The sequence below is a fragment of the Ranitomeya variabilis genome, chromosome 5 (assembly GCF_051348905.1).
Source record: "Ranitomeya variabilis isolate aRanVar5 chromosome 5, aRanVar5.hap1, whole genome shotgun sequence".
In the NCBI taxonomy this organism is placed as follows: domain Eukaryota; kingdom Metazoa; phylum Chordata; class Amphibia; order Anura; family Dendrobatidae; genus Ranitomeya; species Ranitomeya variabilis.
In genome coordinates this window covers 45,227,941-45,253,783 of record NC_135236.1, presented here as the reverse complement: position 1 = coordinate 45,253,783, position 25,843 = coordinate 45,227,941, and the positions used below count along the sequence as shown (strand labels likewise).

Here is a 25,843-nt window from a genome sequence, read left to right as displayed (position 1 = left end):
GATGGTGAGGTTTGTAAAAATAAAGGTATTTCATAATGGTGATATTTCATGTCATTTATTTGAAGGGATTGGGATTATCTCAAAGTACTTGTAGCAGGACCTTCTAAAGTTCAGATGGTTTAAAACTGAGCAGAAGACTTAATGGCTCTCCATCTCAGCTGTATTATTTTAATAGAATTCCAATTTTTTTATATTTACAGGTGATGTCACCAAGGACTGCCAGAATGGTGGATACTATGATGGGAATAAGTGCATTTGTGGACTAAACTTTTATGGGATTTTCTGTGAATTCATCATGAACGAGATCAGACCAAGTATTATTTTTTTTATGCTTTTTATCTATTTCAAACTCATTCAATATATACAAAATGTTATTTTGAAATAATAACAGATACCCTCGTACATCCTCTATAGATAGCACAGTTATAAATGTTTAGCCCTTATGCTCAAGATAATTTTTATGCCTTTTTCATCATTATCGATGGTCTAGGCGACCTACTTTATACTGAATATTGAACTACATAGAAAGTTATTAACACTTTTATTTTGCTACAGCTGTTACGGCTTATGTCAATGTCACGGTTACAGTGTCGAATGTAATTTTCACCCATCAACTAAATAATCCCAATTCAACAGAACACAAAGATTTTGAAAAACGCTTCAAGCAAGAGGTAAGCAATATCAAGGACTATCTTAAAGGTTCAATGTCATTTTATTAACCCTTTTATCCCCGAGGGTGGTTTGCACATTAATGACCGAGCCAATTTTTACAATTCTGACCACTGTCCCTTTATGAGGTTATAACTCTGGAATGTTTCAACGGATCCTGGTGATTCTGACAATCTTTTCTCGTGACATATTATACTTCATAACAGTGGTAAAATTGCTTTGATATGACTTGTGTTTACTTGTGAAAAAACCAGAAATTTGGCAAAAAATATTTTAAATTTAGCAATTTTACAACTTTGAATTTTCATGCCCTTAAATCACAGAGATATGTCACACAAAATACATAATAAGTAGCATTTTCCACATGTCTACTTTACATCAGCACAGTTTTGGAACAAAATATTTTTTTTGTTAGGGAGTTATAAAGGTTAAAATTTGACCAGCAATTTCTCATTTTTACAACACTATTTTTTTTAGGGATCACATTGCATTTGAAGTCACTTTGAGGGGTCTATATGATAGAAAATACTCAAAAGTGACACCATTCTAAAAACTGCACCCCTCAAGGTGCTCAAAACCACATTCAAGAAGTTTATTAACCCTTCTTGTGCTTCACAGGAATTTTTGGAATGTTTCAAAAAAATGAACATTTAACTTTTTTTCACAAAAAATTTACTTCAGATCCAATTTGCTTTATTTTACCAAGGGTAACAGGACAAATTGAACCTCAAAAATTGTTTTAAAATTTGTCCTAAGTACATCAATACCCCATATGTGGGGGTAAACCACTGTTTGGGTGCATGGCAGAGCTTGGTAGGGAAGGAGCGCCGTTTGACTTTTCAGTGCAAAATTGGCTGGAATTGAGATCGGGCACCATGTCGCGTTTGGAGAGCCCCTGATGTGCCTAAACAGTGAAAAACCCCACAAGTGACACCATTTTGGAACTTAGACCCCCTAAGGAACTTATCTAGATGAGTGGTGAGCACTTTGAACTCCCAAATGCTTCACAGAAGTTTATAATGTAGAGCCGTAAAAATAAAAAATCATATTTTTTAACAAAAATGATATTTTTCCCCAAATTTTTTATTTTCCCACGGGTAACAGGAGAAATTAGACCCCAAGAGTTATTGTGCAATTTGTCCTGAGTATGCTGATACCCCATATGTGGGGGTAAACAACTGTTTGGGTGCATGGCAGAGCTCGGAAGGGAAGGAGTGCAATTTGACTTTTTAATGCGAAATTTGCTCGAATTGAGATCGGACGCCATGTCGCATTTGGAGAGCCCCTGATGTGCCTAAACAGTGGAAACCCCCTACAAGTGAAACCATTTTGGAAAGTAGACCCCTTAAGGAACTTAGTTAGATGTGTGGTGAGCACTTTGAACCCCCAAGTGCTTCACAGAAGTTTATAATGTAGAGCCATAAAAATAAAAAAAATCATATATTTTATACAAAAATGATCTTTTTGCCCCCATTTTTTTCCCAAGGATAACAGGAGAAAGTTGCAATTTGTCCTGACTACGCTGATACCTCATATGTGGGGAGAACCACCGTTTGGATGCATGGCAGCATTTGGAAGGGAAGGAGTTCCGTTTTGGAATGCAGACTTTGATAGAAAGCTCTACGAGCATCACGTTGCGTTTGCAGAGCCCCTGATGTACCTGAACAGTAGAAACCCCCCACAAGTGACCCCATCCTGGAAACTAGTCCACACAAGGAACTTATCTAGATGAGTTGTCAGAACTTTTAACCCCCAAGTGTTTCACTAAAGTTTATAACGCAGAGCTGTAAAAATAAAAAATCATTTTTTTTCCACAAAAATTATTTTTTAGCCCACAATTTTGTATTTTTCCAAGGGTAACGGCAACATTGGACCCTGAAAGTTGTTGTCCAATTTATCTTGAGTATGCTGATACCCTATATGTGGGAGAAAACTGCTGTTTGGGTGCACATCTGGAATCGGAAGGGAAGTAGTGACATTTTGGAATGCAGACTTTGATGGAATGATCTGCGGGCATCATGTTCCGTTTGCAGAGGCCCTGATGTACTTAAACTAAAAAAACACAAGTGACATTATTTTGGAAACTGCACCCCCCAAGGAACTTATCTAGATGCATTGTGAGAATTTTGAAACCCAAGTGTTTCACAAAAGTTTATAACGTAGAGCCGTGAAAATAAAAAAATAATTTTTTCCCCACAAAAATGTTTTTTTTTAAACCCCAAATTTTTATTTTCCCAAGGGTAACAGGAGAAATTTAACGGCAAAAGTCCAATTTGTCCTGAGTATGCTGATACCCCATATGTGGGGGTAAGCCACTGTTTGGGCGCATGGCAGAGCTCAGAAGAGAAGAACTGTTTTGCTTTTTCAACACAGAATTGGCTGGAATTGAGATTGGACACCATTTTGCATTTGGAGAGCCCCTGATGTGCCTAAACAGTGGAAGCCCCCCAATTCTAACTCCAGCCCTAACCCCAACATACCCCTAACCCTAATCCCAACACTAACCATAACCACACCCCTAACCCGAACACACCCCTAACCCTAATCCCAACCCTAACCACAACCCTAATCACAACACACCCCCAACCCCAACACACCCCTAACCCTAATCCCAACCCTAACCATAACCCTGACACACCCCTAATCCTAATCCCAAACCTAATCCCAACCCTAACCATAATCCCAGCCGTAAACATAATCAAAACCTTAACCCCAACTCTAGCCCCAACCCTAACTTTAGCCCCAACCCTAACCCTAACTTTAGCCCTAACCCTAACCTTAACTGTAATGGCAAAATGGAAATAAATAAAAAAAATTATTTCATTATTTTTCCCTAACTAAGGGGGTGATAAAGGGGGGTTTGATTTACTATTTATATCGGGTTTTTATATTGGGTTTTTATGTTTGGCAGCTGTCACACACTAAAAGACGCTTCTTATTGCAAAAAATAATTTTTGCATGACCACATTTTGAGAGCTGTAATTTTTCCATAGTTTGGCCCACAGAGTCATGTGAGGTCTTGTTTTTTGCAGGATAAGTTGACCTTTTTATTAGAACCACTTTTGAAAACACATGACATTTTTTGATCGCTTTTTATTACGATTTTTGGGAGGCAATATGAACAAAAACCAGCAATTCATGAATTTCCTTTGGGTGGGGCATTTATACCGTGTGATGAAATTGATGAAGCAGTTTTATTCTTTTGGTCAGTATGATTACAGCGATACCTCATTTATATAATTTTTTATTTTTTGACACTGACAAGCCACCTCCTTGCAGGACCTGGAAGGACCCCACGTCCATCTTGGATCCGGGGGGACTGCAGGGAGGAGACAGGTAGAGACTCTCGGAACAACGCGATCACATGGCATTGTTCTGAGGGTCTCAGGGAAGCATGCAGGAAGCCCCCTCCCTGCGCAATGCATCCCTATGCCACCTGAACGCTGCGATAAAGTGCTGAGAGTGGTCCGTGACTGCTCTTGGCACATAGTGCCGGGTGTCAGCTGATTATCACTGATTATTCCTCCGTGAGCGCGGATGATTGCATATAATGTACCGTATTTTCCAGCGTATAAGACGACTTTTTAACCCCTCAAAATCTTCTTAAAAGTTGGGGGTCGTCTTATACACCGGGTACAGATAAAATGTGCATATGGTGGGTGGGGGGGAGTGGTCCCGATGACTAAGAGAGGGGGAGTCTCACAGTAAAGTGTGAGTGGAGTACCCCCATTACCTCATTGCGGCAGTGTGGGGGTCTCTGTGCTGGGAGCAGCAGCTCCTCTTCGTGCCGTGGGTGCTCTGTGCTGTGGGGCGGTGGTGCATCTCCCAATCTGTTCATACCAGGCACTGTCCTCCCTCCCCCACTGCATCTAGTTCACTCTCTGACTTTGAACCAGTTACTGAAGAAGAAGTAAGCAGGCTCCTTGCATCTTCTCGCCCGACCACTTGCACCAGTGACCCCATTCCGTCACATCTCCTCCAGTCCCTTTCCCCGGCTGTCACCTCTCACATAACAAAAATATTCAACCTTTCCCTCACTTCCGGTATTTTTCCCTCCTCATTTAAGCATGCCATCATACATCCATTACTTAAAAAACCCTCCCTCGACCAAAACTGTGCCGCTAATTATAGACCTGTCTCTAATCTTCCCTTCATCTCTAAACTCCTGGAACGCCTGGTCCACTCCCGTCTTACCCGCTATCTCTCAGATAACTCTCTTCTCGACCCTCTTCAATCTGGCTTCCGCTCTTTACACTCTACTGAAACTGCCCTCACTAAAGTCTCTAATGACCTACTAACAGCTAAATCTAATGGTCACTACTCCATGCTAATTCTATTGGATCTTTCCGCAGCATTTGACACTGTGGATCATCAGCTCCTCCTCACTATGCTCCGCTCCATCGGCATCAAGGACACCGTTCTCTCTTGGTTCTCCTCCTATCTCTCTGACCGATCCTTCACTGTATGTTTTGCTGGTTCCTCCTCCTCTCACCTTCCCCTTACTGTTGGGGTTCCTCAAGGATCAGTCCTAGGCCCCCTCCTCTTCTCTTTGTATACTGCCCCTATTGGACAAACAATCAGTAGATTTGGGTTCCAGTACCATCTCTATGCTGATGACACCCAATTATACACCTCTTCTCCTGCTTTCACTCCGACCTTCTTAGAAAACACCAGTGATTGTCTTACCGCTGTCTCTAACATCATGTCCTCCCTCTATCTGAAACTGAACCTGTCAAAAACTGAACTCCTCGTGTTCTCTCCCTCTACCAACCTACCTTTGCCTGACATTGCCATCTCCGTGTGCGGTTCAATCATTACTCCAAAGCAACATGCCCGCTGCCTTGGGGTCATCCTTGATTCCGAGCTTTCATTCACTCCCCACATCCGATCACTGGCTCGCTCTTCTTATCTGCATCTCAAAAACATTTCTAGAATTCGCCCTTTTCTTACTTTCGACTCTGCAAAAACTCTTACTGTTTCTCTTATTCATTCCCGTCTGGACTATTGTAACTCTCTACTAATCGGCCTCCCTCTTACCAAACTCTCCCCGCTCCAATCTGTCCTGAATGCTGCTGCCAGGATCATATTCCTCACCAACCGTTACACCGATGCCTCTACCTTGTGCCAGTCATTACACTGGCTACCCATCCACTCCAGAATCCAGTACAAAACTACTACCCTCATGCACAAAGCACTCCATGGCTCAGCACCACCCTACATCTCCTCTCTGGTCTCAGTCTACCACCCTACCCGTGCCCTCCGCTCCGCTAATGACCTCAGGTTAGCATCCTCAATAATCAGAACCTCCCACTCCCGTCTCCAAGACTTTACACGTGCTGCGCCAATTCTTTGGAATGCACTACCTAGGTTAATACGATTAATCCCCAATCCCCACAGTTTTAAGCGTGCCCTAAAAACTCATTTGTTCAGACTGGCCTACCGCCTCAACGCATTAACCTAACTATCCCTGTGTGGCCTATTAAAAATAGAAAAAAACAAAACATAATCAGGTTTCTTGCATCATGTTCTCATACACTTTATGCAGTTAATAGCCCTCTGTGTCTGTACTGCTACATACTTAGGCTGTTAACTGGTTCATGCAGCTTTACATGAACACCTGAGTCTTACACTATGGCTGGTCTGAATAACTAAAGCAATTGTTACCATCCACCTCTCGTGTCTCCCCTTTTCCTCATAGTTTGTAAGCTTGCGAGCAGGGCCCTCATTCCTCCTGGTATCTATTTTGAACTGTGATTTCTGTTATGCTGTAATGTCTATTGTCTGTACAAGTCCCCTCTATAAGTTGTAAAGCGCTGCGGAATATGTTGGCGCTATATAAATAAAAATTATTATTATTATTATTCGTGCCGTGGGTGCTGTGGGGTGGTGGCGGCGCATCTTCTTGCAGCATCGGGACTCCTCCGGCATCTCCTCCAGGCCCGGAGGCACCGGAATCTCCATTGCTGCGATGCGGTGGCCTCCGGGAAAATTGCCACTGGGGGCAGCGCATGCTCAGATTCAGATCTCGTCCCGAGATCTCGGGAGACGAGATCTGAATCTGAGCAGCGGCCATTTTCCCGGAGGCCACCGCATCGCAGTAAAGGAGCTGCCGGCGGGGTCTCCGGGCTTTGAGGAGGTCCCGGAGGAGCCCCGACGCTGCAAGAAGATGCGCCACCGCCCCACAGCACCCACGGCACGAAGAGGAGCTGCCGCTCACAGCACAGAAACCCTATGCTGCCGCAATGAGGAGCCACCACTCCCCAGCACAGAGACCCCCACGCTGCCACAATGAGGTAATAGGGGGATTTACTCCACTCACACTTTACTGTGATACGACCCCTCTCTTCGTCATCGGGACCACTCCCCACGCCAAAAGGCACATATTCACCGGCCCTATAAGATGACATACGGCGTGTAAGAAGACCCCAGACTTTTAAGAAGATTTTATATTTTAACTGGAAAAGTTGGGGGGTCGTCTTATACGCCCAGTCGTCTTATATGCCGGAAAATACGGTACTATCCTGTCAATGGTCATACGGGCCCGGGTCACCTCAATGGGATAGTACATCTGATGTCAGAAAGGGGTTAAACTTATCTTCATTTAGTGGCCAGTGTACCAAATAGCAAAATTGTAACTCACTGAATTTATAGAAAATGTTGTCTTATCCCTATTAATACACTATTAAAAAAAGTGATGGGTAATAGTACTTGGACCTCTCAATATTCATAGTATAGATGTACAGTGGGTACGGAAAGTAAGTTAAGTTTTTCACATTTTGTTTCATTGCAGCCATTTGGTAAATTCAAATTTTTTTATTTTTTTCTCATTAATGTACACTCTGCACCCCATCTTGAATGAAAAAAACAGAAATGTAGAAATATTTGCAAAATTAATAAAAAAGAAAAACTGAAATATCACATGGTCATAAGTATTCAGACCCTTTGCTCAGACACTCATATGTAAGTCCCATGCTGTCCATTTCCTTGTGATCCTCCTTGAGATGGTTCTACTCCTTCATTGGAGTCCAGCTGTGTTTAATTAAACTGATAGGACTTGATTTGGAAAGCCGCACACCTGTCTATATAAGACCTCACAGCTCACAGTGCATGTCAGACCAAATGAGAATGATGAGGTCAAAGGAACTGGCCAAGGAGCTCAGAGACAGAATTGTGGCAAAAAGAATTTTTGCAGAACTCAAAGTTTCTAAGAGCACAGTGGCCTCCATAATCCTTAAATGGAAGAAGTTTGGGACCACAAGACGTCTTACTAGACCTGGCCGTCCAGCCAAACTGAGCAATCTTGGGAGAAGAGCCTTGGTGAGAGAGGTAAAGAAGAACCCCAAGATCACTGTGGCTGAGCTCCAGAGATGCAGTAGGGAGATAGGAGAAAGCTCCACAAAGTCAATTATCACTGCACCCCTCCATTATGGAAGAGTGGCCCGACAGAAGCTTCTCCTCAGTGCAGGACATATGAAAGACTGCATAGAGTTTGCTAAAAAAACACATGAAGGAGTCCCAGACTATGAGAAACAAAGAGCGAAAAAATTAAAAGGGGTCTGAATACTTTCTATGCCCACTGTAAGTATAAATGTTTGATTCAGAAAAGTATATTTAAAACTGGCTGCAGAGGGGGAAGGAACACATGTGGGGGATGACGATCGTTTCGCACTCTCCTCCACCTCTACTGTTTCCAGGACCAGAAGAAGCACATGAGAGCACAAAACGATCATCATCCCCCACATGTGTTCCTTCTCTCTGCAACCAGTTTAAACAGGACCAGGGAGTGTCACTATTTTTTCCTAAAATATACATGTTTTCACCTTATTATGGGAGCACCAGATACCTACAGCCCTGATTGCTCAATGCAAAGTTAGGTTTAAGGACAATTTAAAACTCAAAGGTTTATTGGTGATGGCTTTTCTTTTCTTTTTGTCTCTGCAATGTATATTTTACCCAATTATATAGTGTTTTATAATCATCACTATCCCCAATGGGGCTCAAAGTTTGAATTCCTTATCAATATGTTTTTGGAGTGCGGGAGGAAACGGAAGTACCCGTAAGAAAACAACATATATTGTATAACCAGGGGAGAAAGGTTGAACTTGATGAACCTGTGTCTTTTCAACCTATACAGTATAACATACAGTATAATATACAAACTCCTCACAAATGTTATCATTGATGGGATTGGAACCTAGGACCCCAACGCTACAATTCTACAATGCCAACCACTCTGCCACCATTTACAGTGAGAAAATGTTGTTTGGCACTCGTTTATTGACCTTTACCCATACAGACGAGCAATGATAGGGACTGAACGGTTGCTTTGTCTCCATGCATTAGGTATACCAGCAGCACATCCCCTGTTTACAAGGGGATGCATCACATAGGAGACAACGAGACTGTCATATACATCACATAGGAGACAGCTATATATATATATATATATATATATAGTTGCTCCATATAGATCACATGAAACATAGGGCTGCTACATATACAGTACATCACAGCAGACAAGGGGCTACGGTATATACATATATATATTTTGTTTCTGGTGTCCTTTGACAGCTCTTTGGTCTTCACCATAGTGGAGTTTGGAGTCAGACTGTTTGAGGGTGTGCACAGGTGTCTTTTTATACTGATAACAAGTTTAAACAGGTGCCATTACTACAGGTAATGAGTGGAGGAAAGAGGAGACTCTTAAAGAAGAAGTTACAGGTCTGTGAGAGCCAGAAATCTTGATTGTTTGTTTCTGACCAAATACTTATTTTCCACCATAATATGCAAATAAAATGATAAAAAAACAGACAATGTGATTTTCTGGATTTTTTTTTCTCAGTTTGTCTCCCATAGTTGAGGTCTACCTATGATGTAAATTACAGACGCCTCTCATCTTTTTAAGTGGTGGAACTTGCACTATTGCTGACTGACTAAATACTTTTTTGCCCCACTGTACATCACAGGATATATGAGACTGGGGCATATACAGCACAAGAGATATGGGACTGAGGTGTATTGTCACAGGATATGCTGGGTCTGTGATATAAACATCACAAGAGACATGGGATACAGTCTAGATGTCATATGAGATGCTTGGGCTCTGGTATAGACATGATAGGAGATTTTAGGGCTGCAGTATAGACATCACAAGAGAATTGGGCTGTGGTACAGACATCACAGGAGATGCTGGGGCTGCAGTATAGACATCACAAGAGACATTGGACTCTGGTATAGACCTCACAGGATATGCTGAAGTTGCTGCATAGATAACACAGGAGACACTGGGGAAGGCACTGCTGTCTGATTCTATGGGCCGGAAGCACATTGCATAATAACTTCACCCACAGAGTATGTCCAGACACTGGCAATGCTTAGTGTCCTGATATAATCTTTCATTGCATGTGCTGAGACGTTCAGTAGTGAATGCTCCCTGCACATGCTAGCAAAATAAGAAGAAATAAAAGAGCCGGGAATCTGCCCGGGGGCCGGATAAAAGTTATTGTTTACGTCCCGTGAGCCTGAGGTTCCCCACCCCTGCTTTAAGTGGTGGAGACCAATCAATTAAGTTCATTAGACGTTTGGTTTTTGGTGGATAGATTCCAATACATATGTTATTTAAAAACTGACATATGGAGACATTTTTCCAAAAGATTACCCCTTCATCCATACTAGATTAATAGTCCTTCTTTTGGAAGTCTTATCAAGAAAAAGGAAATAAAAGCAGCACTCCCCATTCCTTGAAGAAGAAAGTCCTTAATTTGAAGTTCAGTGTGACGTCTATGAGGGATGCAGAGAGCGATGTGGACTACGGCCATTTTGCATGTTATACAATTGAGCAAAGCACCACCTTTATTCCTAACAGCAGCTCTACAAGCTCTCAGAAGAGAAACTATAACTCACGTGCTCTGGTTGATTGGTGCCATGTTTATTTTGCTTGGTGTTATTCTTCTTGTGGAAATCCTCTTATCTAGAAGACCATTTTTTGATGCGATTTGGTGTTGTCACCTCAATGATGACTTTCACTATTTTTTGATTTTCCCGATAGTGATAGGGATGTTCTCTTTTTGATTTTAGCATCATTTCCTTTGGTGTCTTATGTATTTTATTGACTATGTGATTACAGATGGCACATGTGTACCAAGAAATTCCAAACTATATTGATCTGAGGATCACAAAAATCACGTAAGCATTGAAGCGATACACTTGGTTTTCTTACTTTTTTCAGATCTGTAGGGTATAGAAAATAAATCCTGATCTTCTGCTTTTAACTAGAAATCATTTGTGTCTTTTCTCATTTCAGGGAGGGAAGTGTTGTGGTGGAACACTTGGTGTTGCTGCACGTTTCTATTGATGAATACAATAATGTTGTTAAAACTTTATACAAAAGACTAAATAACACAATCTGCACAAATGATGCAGAAAATGGTAAGGATATTTTCGTATATTAATCATAAGTCAAAACATTTTTATCTGAAGTCTTCCTACCGTCTTGATCTATGCTGATAAGGCCCAAAAGTCTATCAAAGTTTCATCAATAGATGGCTATGTCTGATAGATTGTACATGGCTGTCCAAGCACTTGAGACAAATGTCAGATGAAATTACATTTTTTTGTGGGATTGGTCAACTATCCTATGTGCATGTTACTCTCCCCAATTATATATATAAATAAGGTCCAACGTTTTGACTGACAGTGGTCTTTATCAAGAACAGCCTGCATATTGTCGCATCCATGTACCCTTTTTTGGTTCTTCTAATAAATATCCTTGATAAAGACCAATGTCGGTCGAAACATTGCACTATGTCTATCACTTGCAGGATCAATAAAATTCACTTAGTAGAGGAAAAAATGATATTCTTCAACCTTTCCGATACTGAGGTTTTATGTCTAGATTGACTCAGGACTGCGGTCCTTTCCTCGAGCACTTACTCTATCAAAGCAGTGTTGCCAGTCCTTTCCTCACTTACATGAGCATGTAGGCCATAAAAGGTTGAAAAAAATGATACTTTATATACTTTAATATTGGAAATCCGATGTCTTATTTCCAAGAAATTCACATTTTTCTTAATATCTAACAAAGCTGTTAGGATCTATGGGGCAGAGATAGATCTCCGCAAAAATCTGCCTCCAAAACTTTTTTAAATGAAAGAGGGAGTTACCAGTGTGAGACATGTAATGACTGATCTACATGCCTCACACTGGTAACTCTCCCTTTCATTTAAAATAAGCTCTGAAGACAGATTCTCAGGGAGATCTATGTCCACCCCATAGATCTTATCGGTTACTTTACATATTGAGAAAATGTGGATATCTCTGGAATAAAACATCAGACCGCAGATATCAAGGTATCATTTTCCTATGACCTACATGCCCATATATATGGCTTAGAAGGATTGATCCTACTGACAGATTCCCTTTAAGGAGAGGGGATATTTGCATATTTCTTCAAGATAGTCTGTTTGCAATTAACATCATTACTAGTTAATTTTTCTGCTGAGTCCAGAAATGTCAACTTTTATGTAATGTATTACATTTCAACCTTCTTTATAATAAGTGCAATATTTGTATCTAAGAAACAGATGTTTGGCATTCAACTCTTAACTCATTTTTCTTCTCTCCCAAGGAGACGAGTTGTGCCTTACTCCAAATAAAATCATTTTACCTGTTGCAATCAATCCCAAAGGTAAGGTATGACTAAAATGAGGGTGAAGTGAAAGTATATGAGAGTCATTGACTAGGAGAATAAAATCTTTATACCTTACACTTGGTGACCAAAAGTTTTGCATTTTTTTAAAAGTGTGATTACTTCTGTCTGGGTGTTGTGACTTCATTTTCCTGGCGATGAATTGAAAGTGCATGAAGTGCATGAAGTTGTCATCACACAAGACCTTAATTTTAACCGAAATTATTATTATTATTATTATTTACTAGCTGTACTACCCGGCTTCGCCCGGGTTAATAACTGCTGTTAGCAAAATAGAATGTGTTAATAAAAATTTATTCTGCACACAAAAACCACAAAACCTTTCCACCAACACACCCTAGCTGACATGCTATTACCTCACAGAAGCTTTGTTATACTGAGAATGTCCTTTGTTGCCTTTATTAACCAATCAGAGGTCAGGTTAATTAACTGTAGCAAAATAGAAGCTGAGCTGTGATTGTTTGCTATTGGCAGCCTGATAAATCCCCAGCCAACAGGAAGCCCTCCCCCCTGGCAGTATATATTAGCTCACACACATAATAGACAGGTCATGTGACTGACAGCTGCCGGATTTCCTATAGGGTACATTTGTTTCTCTTGTAGTTTGTCTGCTTATTAAGCAGATTTTTATTTTTGAAGAATAGCACCAGACTTGTGTGTGTTTTAGGGCGAGTTTCATGTGTCAAGTTGTGTGTGTTGAGTTGCGTGTGGCGACATGCATGTAGCGACTTTTGTGAGATGAGTTTTGTGTGGCGACATGCATGTAGCAACTTTTTGTGTGTCGAGTTGCATGTGACAGGTTAGTGTAGCAAGTTGTGTGCAGCAAGTTTTGTGCATGGTGAGCTTTGCGCATGGCGAGTTTTATGTGTGGTGCGTTTTGAGTATGTGCACGTTTTGTGTGAGGCAACTTTTGCATGTGTTGCAACTTTTGTGCATGTGGCAATTTTTCCGCGTGTGCAAGTTTTGCGTGTGTTGAGTTTTCCATGAGGTGAGTTTTGCACGTGTGGCGAGTTTTGCATGGGCCTAGTTTTGCATGTGGCGAGTTTTGCATGTGGCGAATTTTGCGCGTGGCGAGTTTTGAGCGGCGACTTTTGTGTTCCGACTTTTATGTGGCGAGGTTGGTGAAATGTGTGCTGAGGGTGATATATGTGTCTCTCATTCTTTAAGTCCCCCTTGTTCAGCTTGTTTAAGTCCCCCTTGGCAGCTGTCAATTTGCCTCCAACACTTTTCCTTTCGCTTTTTCCCCATTATGTAGATAGTGGCAAAATTGTTTGGTGAATTGGAACGTGCGGGGTTAAAATTTTGCCTCACAACATAGCCTATGACGCTCTCGGGGTCCAGATGTGTGACTGTGCAAAATTTTGCTATATTGAAAATGTGCAGCACAGCCAAAGGGGGGGGGAGGTGCACGGTCATAGGTTCCCAAGCCTTAATGTGTAAGTTACAAGTGACTGGCACACTCCAGACGTGTTGTGATGCAAAGTGGGGGTTTATTATACATACAGTAATACACAAATGTTTCGGTCGTTATTGGACCTTCATCAGTGTGCTAAGTTACTAGTATGTTGGAGGAGCCCCAAAAAAGGTTAGACCTAAGTTGCATCAGAAAGAAGAGTGTCATAAGTGACACTATCGGCCCAGTAAATCAGGAGCCACGTGGTATCGCCGCTGGTATGGGCTAAAGGGAAGTGCGCGCTATCCGCCTGATGAATATAGAAAGCACGCGGTATCCACCGCAAGTGCAGGCTGGGAGCCCCAGTTTCTGATGCAACTTAGGTCTAACCTTTTTTGGGGCTCCTCCAACATACTAGTAACTTAGCACACTGATGAAGGTCCAATAACGACCGAAACGTTTGTGTATTACTGTATGTATAATAAACCCCCATTTTGCATCACAACTAGTGTTGAGCATTCCGATACTGCAAGTATCGGGTATCGGCCGATACTTGCTGTATCGGAATTCCGATACCGAGATCCGATATTTTTGTGATATCGGGTATCGGTATCGAAACAACATTAATGTAAAAATGTGTAAAAGAGAGAATTAAAATAAAAAATATTGCTATACTCACCTCTCCGACGCAGCCTGCACCTTACCGAGGGAAGCGGCAGCGTTCTTTGTTTAAAATTCGCGCTTTTCTTTCCTTTACGTGAGTCCCGGCTTGTGATTGGTTGCGTGCCGCCCATGTGACCGGCACGCAACCAATCACAGCAAGCCGTGACGTAATTTCAGGTCCTTCAGGATTTTAAAATTACGTTCCGGCGTTGTGATTGGTTGCGTCGCAGTCACATGGGAGACGCAACCAATCACAGCAAGCCGTGACGTAATTTCAGGTCCTTAAGGATTTTAAAATTACGTCCCGGCTTTGTGATTGGTTGCGTCGCAGTCACATGGGACACGCAACCAATCACAAGCCGTGACGTCACGGGAGGCTGGACACGCGCCCATTTTAAAATTTTAAAATGCGCGCGTGTCCAGCCTCCCGGCTTGTGATTGGTTGACCGCGGCGCAACCAATCACAAGCCGGGACGTCACGGGAGGCTGGACACGCGCCCATTTTAAAAAGCGCGCGTGTCCAGCCTCCCGTGACGTCACGGCTTGTGATTGGTTAATGGCGGCCATGTTGCCGGGACGCGGACCAATCACAGCAAGCCGTGACGTAATTTCGTCACGGCTTGCTGTGATTGGTCCGCGTCCCGGCAACATGGCGCCGTGACCAATCATAAGCCGGGACGTCACTGGAGGCTGGACACACGCGCTTTTTAAAATGGGCGCGTGTCCAGCCTCCCGTGACGTCACGGCTTGTGATTGGTTAATGGCGGCCATGTTGCCGGGACGCGGACCAATCACAGCAAGCCGTGACGTAATTTCGTCACGGCTTGCTGTGATTGGTCCGCGTCCCGGCAACATGGCCGCCCTGACCAATCACAAGCCGGGACTTCACGTAACCAAGTAAAAGCGCGAATTTTAAACAAACAACGCTGCCGGTTCCCTCGCTGAGGTCCAGGCTGCGTCGGAGGGTGAGTATAGCGATATTTTTTATTTTAATTCTTTCTTTTACACATTTATATGGATCCCAGGGCCTGAAGGAGAGTTTCCTCTCCTTCAGACCCTGGGAACCATCAGGAATACCGTCCGATACTTGAGTCCCATTGACTTGTATTGGTATCGGGTATCGGTATCGGATTGGATCCGATACTTTGCCGGTATCGGCCGATACTTTCCGATACCGATACTTTCAAGTATCGGACGGTATCGCTCAACACTAATCACAACACGTCTGGAGTGTGCCAGTCACTTGTAACTTGTGCAAAATTTTGTGTCTGTAGCTGAGACGGTGCAGATGCCAATCCCGGACATACACACACACACACATACACACACATTCAGCTTTATATATTAGATATTATAAAATGCTTTAGAATATAGGTATGGTCTTTCAAATAAAGAAAACTGATGGCCAAAAGTTTTGCATATACAATTTATTGCTTACAATACCATAACTTTGTATTTTGTAGCATAACCTCTTGCATCACATCGACAAGCGTTGAAGCTACTCGGCTATTCAAGACATCCCCAGGGCTCTTGTTCCATTCCATTTGCAAATCTGAAAACAATTAATCTTTATTGCCCCAACTCGTCACCCTAACTCATCCCAAAGGTGTGGTACAAATCAGGTGATTGGCTAGGCCATTGCAACAGGCGAACAATTTTCCTTGCTAACCAAATTTAAAAAAAATTGGATATGTGCTTAGGATTATTGTTTTGCTGGAATTTCCAGCCCCTGCCTACTTTGTTTTTACAATGTGGCAGTATTAAATTGTCCAGTATATCCTTGTTTACAGTAGCATTTATATTTCCATCAATTCTATGCATAGGGCCAATGGCAGATGCAAAAAAAACAGCAGCCCCAATTCCTGACATTACCACCACCATGCTTCACTGTAGGTGTTTGGTACCTTGCATCATTTGTGCTTTCCTTCACTGCCAAACAGATTGAACTTGGATTCATTTAACCACAACACCTTAGAACAATCTGTCTCTTTCCATTGGCTGTGTTCTTTGGCAAACTCAAGTCGGATCTTCCAATTCTTTGCAGAGATGAAAGCTTTCTTGACTGGAACTCGTGCATTCAACCCTACTGCTCTCAGCCGTCGCACCACAGTTTGGTGACTCACTTTGAGTCCATATTCTTCATTAATTTTGTGCAAAATCAGTACAGCACTTTTATGGACATCAGATACTGACTTTTTCTCAATAATGTGATCAACTTTGGAGGACTTTTTCCGTGGTTGTCCACTTCTAGGTTTGTCGATTGTTCCATAGCCTTTTTTTTGTTCTTTGTTATACGTGACACTTGACTCTGAGAGCAGTTGAATTCCATAGCTACTTCTTTTTGGCTGATAAATTTGGCTTTGTCTTTGCCATCAAAAAACACACAAAAGAAAAAAAATCTTTGTCAAAGTTCGAATACCCAAGACAAAATAATCAAAACATTTGGCCCAGTAAATGTTGAAAACTAACACATAAAGGGGTAAAACAATGTCAAACACAATTTTCTTCCTTATAGCTGACATCCATTTTATTCCAGTTTGCTAAAATCATCAGGAAATTGACATCACAACACCAGACAGAAGTAATCACACTTTAAAAAATGTAAACATTTTGGTCACTACTGTACATAACTTTTATCTGTGATGTTTTGTCACTTATTGACAATGCCTCAATTATACTTCTTCTTTGAGAAATGACATACTCTGTTCTCAAGAAAAAATGTTAAACTTTTTAGTAAATGTCCTACAAAAAATTATGTATAACCCTGAAAAACCTTTTTAATTTCTCCCGCACTGTATGGTAATCTTCTCTGTCCAGTCAGATGGGAGTGGTTTCGGACCTTTCCATCCCTCTATCCGGCTGCTGCTCTCCATCCTCCTTCTTTAATTGACGTGGATGACACCTACTGCGTAGTCCACATCACCATGTGACATATATTGCCTTGTATCTGAGCAGTATGCTTTGCCCAACTGTGGGCAAAGCCAAAAATCAGAAGTGAGCATGTGCCAGCAAACGTTTTTCCGGTACATGGAAGTTGTTCCAGTGCATGAGCCAGAAATACCTCTACGGCGCATGAACACTTCTGTTTTTCGGCTTTGCCCAAAGTTGCGCAAAGCATACTGCACAGGCGCGAGACATGATATTTCTGCGCAGGCGCAAGAAGTTTCACGGCAATGTTAATCAGCATCCACATCAATTTAAGAAAGAGAATGGTGAGCAGCAGTTGGGGGGAAATTAAGAGGCCAGAAGCAACACCCATCGGACCAGACTGAGAAGATTACCATACAATGCAGGAGAAATAAAAAAGGTTTATTGGTGATATACAGGGGAAGTCTGTGGGTTATATAATAATTTACGGAATGCAGCGCAGATACTGAATAAGGTAATATTTTTAGCTGCTATGTCACAAAACTGGTGACAGGTTCCCTTTAATTAGGAGCCAAAAATAAAGTGACTGATTCCCTTTAAGTCCATGCAATGAACTATGGAGCAGGAGGACATCAGAAAGTAGGGAAGATCATCCAAATGATTTGCTTCGTCTTCTTATTTCATATTTACAAAATTATATAAGAGATTATGAGTAGGGATGAATGAGCACTAAAATCTCAGATGTCCGTTACTCAGACCATGCAATTCCTAATGCTTGGATGCTCGTCTGAGTAAGGAGTAAAATGGGAGTCAATGGGAAATCCTAGAATTTTTCTGGCAGATCCTACAATGAGGTCTGGGAGGCAGTGAAAATGTTTAAATGGATAGAAAAAGTGCTGAATGGAAGGAGAACAGCACAAGGAAGACCCCTGGAAGCATCTCTGACTCCCAGATCGCTGCTGAGAAGAATGGTGTCACACTTTTGCTCCACTTTAAAGACTGACAATAAAACATTCAAAATTCAATGAAAAATTTGAGTTTACGGGTAAAAAATATTAAGAAGCCTTCTTTCCTGTATAATGACCTGTATACAAGGCAACATTTAAAAATAATTTTAAAAATGCTTTGAACAAAAATTAAAATTTTGATAAGAAAATTGAAAGTTTCAGTGTAATTTATGAAGTAAGCAAGAACTATCAAAAATTTGATGGAAGAGGGACTCAGATACATCCTTTGTTAGACATAAAAAGGGCCTCATAAACATTCTATTCCAATTTTCATGTAGACTCATGAAGGCTATGCACTAAGGCTGGTTTCACACTTGCGTTTTTGTCTGCAGCGTTTTTTGCACAAAAAACGCATGCGTTTTTTTCCCCTATACTTAACATTGAAAACGCATGCGTTTTTTTTTGTACGCGTTTGGTCGCGTTTTCAAACGCATGCGTTTTTTTTCTGCATGCGTTCTTTTTCAAAAATGCAACCTGTAGTATTTTTTTGCGCGTTTTTTTTGCCGCGAAAAAACGCATGCGTTTTTTCGCGGCAAAAAAATGCATTGCTGTCTATGTAAACACATGCGTTTTTAAGCACATGCGTTTGTTTGCGTTAAAAACGCATGCGTTTTTATAGAAAAAAAACAGAAAACAGACTGAAAAGCCACCCACCACCATCAAGGTGATAAAGGGATCCAAACCCTAACCCTAACTCTACCCCTAACCTCACCCCTAACCGTTTAATGAACCTTTTTGTGACAGTCATAGTGCCACGTATTTAAGTGCCACGTATCACTTATTTTAGTGCCACGTATTTCAATGCCACGTATTTCAGTGCCACGTATCACGTATTTCAGTACCACGTATTCAGTGCCACGTATTTCAGTGCCACGTACCACGTATTCAGTGCCACGTACCACGTATTTCAGTGCCACGTATTTCAGTGCCACGTATTTCAGTGCCACGTATCACGTATTTCAGTACCACGTATTCAGTGCCACGTATTTCAGTGCCACGTACCACGTATTTCAGTACCACGTATTCAGTGCCACGTATTTCAGTGCCACGTACCACGTATTCAGTGCCACGTACCACGTATTCAGTGCCACGTATTTCAGTGCCACGTACCACGTATTCAGTGCCACGTACCACGTATTTCAGTGCCACGTATCACGTATTTCAGTGCCACGTATTTCAGTGCCACGTATTTCAGTGGCACGTATTTCAGTTACGTTTAGGGGTTAGGGGTAGGGTTAGGGTGACCAGGACATTCTTCTAATAAAAAGCTACCCCTAACCCTAACTAATTCTACTATTAGTGGATTTTCTAGTTGATTTTTTCATGGGAAAAAAAACAAAAAAAAAAAACGCATGCGTCTAAAAAACGCGGCGTTTTGCCGCGATTACATGCGTTTTTTCACCACATGCGTTTTTTCAAAAACGCATGCAGATCAAAACGCAAGTGTGAAACCAGCCTAAGTGCAAAGTCTGCCAAAAATTACAAGCAGGGTCATCCATAGCCCCTTGAAGGCAACAACTTGCAGGCCTAATTAAAATATTTTGAAAGTGTAGTTGATTTACTCCGAAACTCATAAAGGCTTTGCTCAAAGTGCAAAGCCAGAAAAAAATTATAAGAAGGGTAATACAGGAATGTATAGCCCCTTGAAGGCAACAATCTGCTTGCCACAATCAAATATTTTGAATGTGTAGTTGATGAACTCCAACACTCCTAAAGGTTTGGCACAAACTGCAAAGCCAGTAAAAATTCTAAGGAGGGTCATCCAAAGACCCTTGAAGGCAACAATTTCCAGGCCTTAGTCACATATTTTGGAAGTGCAATTGATGTACTCCTACACTCATAAAGGCTTTGCTAAATGTGCTAAGCCAAATAAATACTGTAAGGAGTGTAATACAGTCATCCATAGACCCTTGAAAGCAATAACTTCCAGGCTTCATTCTTATATTTTGGATTTGTAGTTAAAGTAGTCCTACCCTCATAAAGGCTTTGCACAAAGTGCAAAGTAAGAAAAAAATTAAGTAGGGTCATCCAGACATCCATAGACCCATGAAGGCAACAACTGGTGGGCCTCAATAAAGTATTACAAACACTTTATGTGCTGCTATCATCTGGTGGTGTGGAAAAGTTGGGGCTACCCAGGCTTTGCTCAATTTTATCAGAGTGAGCCTGTCAGCATTTTCTGTTGACAGGCAAAAGCAACTGTCTGCTATGACATACCCTGGCAGCAATAAAAACCTGCTAGACAAGACACTAGCGGCACGGCAGCACAACAGCTCCAAGTCAAAGAGGGACAGCTCATGCCAGGTGTCTAGTTTTGAGACCCAACAGCTGAAGTTCACATAGGAATTAGGAAGTATGCTGGTATTGTTGGCCAGGTATTGCTTGATCACCTTTGAAAACGTTTCACTCCTTGTCAAAAATGCCCAGTCATCAAGGTTTGAATGCTAGGAAGGTTTCATGAAATGTGTCCAGGCCTTTCACAGTGTACCCCTGCCTCTGCTGTACCAGGTGTGTGTTTCTCTTGCCTCACCTCTTTGGCTGGGAAAGGAAGATTTCCCCCTGCCACTAGCACTGTCTGATGGGAATTTTTTCAATATATTTTGAATGGCCTTCTGGTATAGCACAATTTTAGTAGACCTCTCTTCCTCAGGAAGGAGAGATTCAAAGTTCTACTTCTAGCATAGGTCTAGCAGGGTGAACAACCAGTATTCTTTTTTGGCCAAGATAAATGTAACACAATGGTTACGGGAAAGGCAATGGTACATAAAGTATGCCGTATAAGCCAATCTCACCACAGCCAACAATTCCCTGTCTCCACCATGATGACTACTCTCCATCTCCTCCTTCCTATTTTCCTCCTCATTCTCCTCCACATCCTATCCATGTAGGAGAGATGGGACAAAGCTTGTGTGGGTACTAGCCTCTGTTGCGCTCTCAACCAGCTCGTCATCCTCCTCCTTCTGCTCCATCCTCAGTCTACACCTCCTCATTTTTCCCAATGTGTGCTGAGCAGATGAGATGAGGCTGGGCTGGGTAGTATCTCCCTGTCTCATATTTTTGTCATCTACACCTTTTCTGCATGCAAAGCTTCCTCTTTAATTGTGAGCAGCGAAGTAGGCACAGAAGAGGGATTGTTGCGCTAACAAATGTCAGACATCCATGCTCACTCTTCAGTTGTTATGTGTGGATGCTGACCAGAATACTTGCAGGCATATTCGAGCTGGTATTCCAGAACCTGGCCTCTGCTGGTCACAAAGCCTTGCCAGCATGTGCAGTGTGGAGTTCAAGCTCCTAGACAAATTAGCTTTAGCAGAGCCTGTTGCCGCTTCGCTGAGGTAGTGCTGCAGAGCTTCCAGCTTCCGGCTGATGTAGATGAGGTGCTCTGAGATAACAAATCAGAGATAGAGGTTGAGGAAGAGCAGGAAGGGGTACAGGAACTGGTGTAGAAGATGTTAGTTTGATGATTTAGTATCGGCACCAGTATCAACACTAGAGGACTCTGATTAAACTGTGCACAAACAGTCCTGGATAACTGCTATTTCCCTCCAATTACAACGTCCCTGAGTTGTGCAATGGCTACATTATGGTGACCGTGGTGCACCAGTCCTTTTTTAACCTCTGATGAGGTAATGCAGCCAGTCAATCACAGAAATGTCACTACTAGTGATGGGCAAGTAGCATTGTTGCTTGGGTCTCCCCGAGCACGCTCGGGTGATCTCCCAGTATTTGGATGTTCTCAGAGATTTAGTTTTCCTTGCCTCAGCTGCATGATTTAAGGCTTCGGGACAGCCTGAATACATGTGGGAATTCCATAACAAACAGGCATACCTCACATGTATTCAGCCTGTCTAGCAGCTGTAAATCATGCAGCTGAGCCAAGGAAAACTAATTCTCTGAACACATCCAAATACTCGGAGATCACCCGAGCAACGAGTATACTCGCTCATCACTAGTCACTACCAAGATGGCTACAGAATTACAGTGACTGGCCGGGTATACCTGCATTTTTTTGACTGTGTAACAGGCACCAAACATGCGGGGTGGGGATTCAAGTTTCATATCCAAACACCAGTCAATGCTTTTTGAGTGTCGAACACATCCAAGCACCCAGATGCTCGAGTGATTTCTGAGTGTTACCGAGCACGTTTGCTCATCCCTAATTATGAGGGAAGAGTATATTCAAGTATTATTAGTACAGTAATTAACCAATAGTCATAATTTGGATTTCCATCACTTTTCTATAAGCTGTTTTGCCACCAAATCTCAGTATCTTAGTGGTGTCAATTTTCCTTGAAGAATTGTTAGGTCCTATTGTCAGGGTTACAATTTCAACACGTTGTTGTCCCTTTTACAAAAATGCTCAAATAGTTTCTTTCAAATTTCTGTGTAATGATCTTCGGCGTGTGAGGAGATCAGAAAGTGGGGAACATCATCCAAATATTTAACCCTACATTCTTAGTTCATAAATTAGGCTTTGTTATTCTTCATCAGGTCTAGGTTGAATAATATACATTTGGTATATATTTTATTGTTTTGATTTTTCCAGAAATATGCTCCAATCAAACCGAAATCCCAGAATACATTCAGCCATATTATAGTCCGCTCAATGTTTCAGGCGTGACACTCTGTGTGTCCAGATGCAGTAGTCATAGTGAAAATCCTCTATACTGTAACAGAGGACATTGTTCCGTCACGAACCGAGGACCACAATGCTAGTAAGTAAATCCAATATGTTCTTCTTCTTAAGCTAAACCTCTAAAACGACTAACATAAAAAATCAAGAAAAAAAACACATACCATACAGATACAGCCTTCCCAAAAACCTGTCTGATGACAAATGCACACCGAGCAGGATGCAGCGGGCCTCCACTGATAAAGTGCAAATGACAGGGGTGAAGTTTTAAAGGATGAAGATGACGGTTGGTAATTATATTACTAGGGGCAGGGAATTTACAGTAGTAGTGATAATACTAAAGTGGTAAAATAAAAAAATAAATACTGAAGTGTTGATTTAAATATCGCTGTTAATCACTGACAGCAGCATTTAAATGATGTGATTGATCAGCATCCATTGCCCTCCCCATAAGTAAGATTGAAAAAAAATTATGGGTTGTCATTGTTGTCCTCCTGTGCCGCTCAGGCTGTGGCGGTCTTTATTATAGGATGACATTTTTGTCCATATATTGCAATATTATAGTATGGCAGTGAATGGTTCAAGCAATCAGACAATCTCAAGTTGAAGTACCCCAGGTACTATAAAGAAAACCAAAAATTAGAAAACAATATATAAAATTCAAATAAACCTTTTTTTCCCCCCGTTAAAAAGAAATATCATTTTGTTTCCAACTGTTCCCAAAGAAAATGCAGATTTTATTTATTTTCAAAGGGCTAATGGGCTTTATCTTTACAGGCACCTTGTACTGGTACATAGAGATATGTCTCTATGTAGCAGTGCATCTCTATATACCTGTAATATCGTAATAATCATACACTTCTAAATACTAAACATCACAAACCAGGAAATGACACGGACACATTTGCACCCCTGTAATCGTAAAATCCCGCATAACAAAGTAAGCAGATAACAGTATATTTATGGTAATCTGTAAATAGCGTAAAAATGGTCATTATTTTTTTTCTCCCTTATAATAATAAAAAATTTAATACAATTTTAGCAATTACATACACATTTGGAAAAATGGCACTTATCAAAATTACAGCTCGTCTCGCAAAAAATAAAGTCCTTATATAGTGACACATATATATAAAATGTATGGCTGTACTACCATATAGACATGACAGGTTCTCCTCCTGCTCTTATCAGTGCAGCTCTCTTCCACAGACCGCACAGCCCTCCAGTTCATAAAATGGCTGCTGCTGCTGGAGGAGCATGTGACCAGAGCCATCATCAGCCTGGTCCAATCGAAAGCTTCACATGAGAAAACTGCTTTTCTATTGGAGGAGACTGATGGAAAGGTCTGGTCACATGTTCCTCCACCACCAGTCATTTTATACATAGGCAAAAAGAGGCAAATGGTAAAACTGTCCTGGTGACATGATTCCCCAGATCAGGATGAATACACAGATACCAAACTTATGTAGGTTTTTAAATTTAAGAGGTGAAAGAAAATTTGGAAATTTGTTAGAATAAAAAATTACTTCTGCCGCCATTTTATGAGACCAATAACATTTTTTTTTTTGGGCTATAAGTCTGTGTGAGGGTTTATGTTTTGTACCTTGAGTTGGCATTTTTACTGATACCATTTTGAGGTAGATGCAATGTTTAGATCGCCTCTTATTGCAGTGTTGTGGTGGCCCTAAAAACATAATTCTAACGTATTGATTTTTTTTTCGTTACGCTGCTTACTGAGAGGATTAATTTACGTTATATTTTGATAGAGCAGACATTCACAAACGCAACAGTACCACACAGGTGTATTTTTTTTTACTTTTCTAACTATCTATTTTTAATGGGGTAAAACGGGGGTGATTTGAATTTTTGTATTTTCCAAATTTTTCTTTTTTAAAATTCACTTGTTAACTTGTTACTGTAGGTAATAGTGCCCTTAGGGGATTTTACACTGTGATCATATGATCACTTGTCCAATACACAGCAGTGCATCAACAGACCCCCACTTTTCATGACAACCAATCGGCCCCCTGTCGATCACAAACGCACTGATGGGAACATGGAACGATGCGCTCCCTGCCGGCACATGTTAAATGCCTCTGTCAGAGATTGACAGCTGGATTTAAAAAGTTAACAGCCATGGGTGAGTGCCACTTCACCTTTGGCTGATAAAAAGGCACATGATGCCTGATTAAATAAGCATTCATGTGTCGGGCTAGATGCAGACACGGCTTGTGAGTCCGGACAGGCAGGGCCACAAATTTGGATGTACCTATATGTCAAAAGTCGTGAAGGGTTTAATGAAATCCAATTGCAAAAATGATTCTTAGCCCCAGTTTTATGCATTTAAGTAAGAAAAAAATTACGTAGGAGGAGCTTGAATGGTGGGGCAGTCACGTAGTCTTGCACAGGCTCAGTGTCTGCCCCTGAAGATAAATGTTTCAATACTTAAGACTTGACATCAATGCTTAAGACCTGACATCTTCAGAAATTGATGGACACAATGATGGTACATGTGAAAGACTAAATAATCCATAGCTGCTTCCTTACAAAAAGAGAGCAGCCGCAGGTTTCTAATCCTAAACAATCTTTTAAAAATGCCTTCAACAATAACTTCATTACATCACTTCCGAATTTCTGTTAGTCTTCACACGACTCATGAATTTGTTTTCTTGAAGCTGCGAGGAATCGTCCGAGTTCTGGTACACAGGCGACCATTGTCAGACGGCCATCAGTAAACCGGGAGTATATGCCGGAGTGACCATCGGGGTGTTTGTGCTTCTCGTCATTATCACCGCTCTGGCATTCATCTCATACCGACGTCGGAAAGAATCTGACAAAACCAAGTGAGTATTTTACGATGTATAAAAACACGATGGGTACCTTCAGCGGGTCCATGGATGCCG

The 25,843-nt window shown here is 41.5% G+C and overlaps 1 protein-coding gene across 1 annotated transcript in view; it reads left to right on the top strand.

Annotated features, from left to right (window-relative positions):
* LOC143774830 (uncharacterized) overlaps nt 1-25,843 on the top strand; it is a 56,320-nt gene that overhangs the window by 12,361 nt on the left and 18,116 nt on the right. The window contains exons 2-8 of the mRNA XM_077262600.1: nt 201-314; nt 556-671; nt 10,796-10,854; nt 10,973-11,097; nt 12,296-12,355; nt 22,854-23,022; nt 25,616-25,783. Of these exons, the coding sequence (XP_077118715.1) occupies nt 201-314; nt 556-671; nt 10,796-10,854; nt 10,973-11,097; nt 12,296-12,355; nt 22,854-23,022; nt 25,616-25,783 (811 nt within the window). The remainder of the gene's footprint in view (nt 1-200; nt 315-555; nt 672-10,795; nt 10,855-10,972; nt 11,098-12,295; nt 12,356-22,853; nt 23,023-25,615; nt 25,784-25,843) is intronic.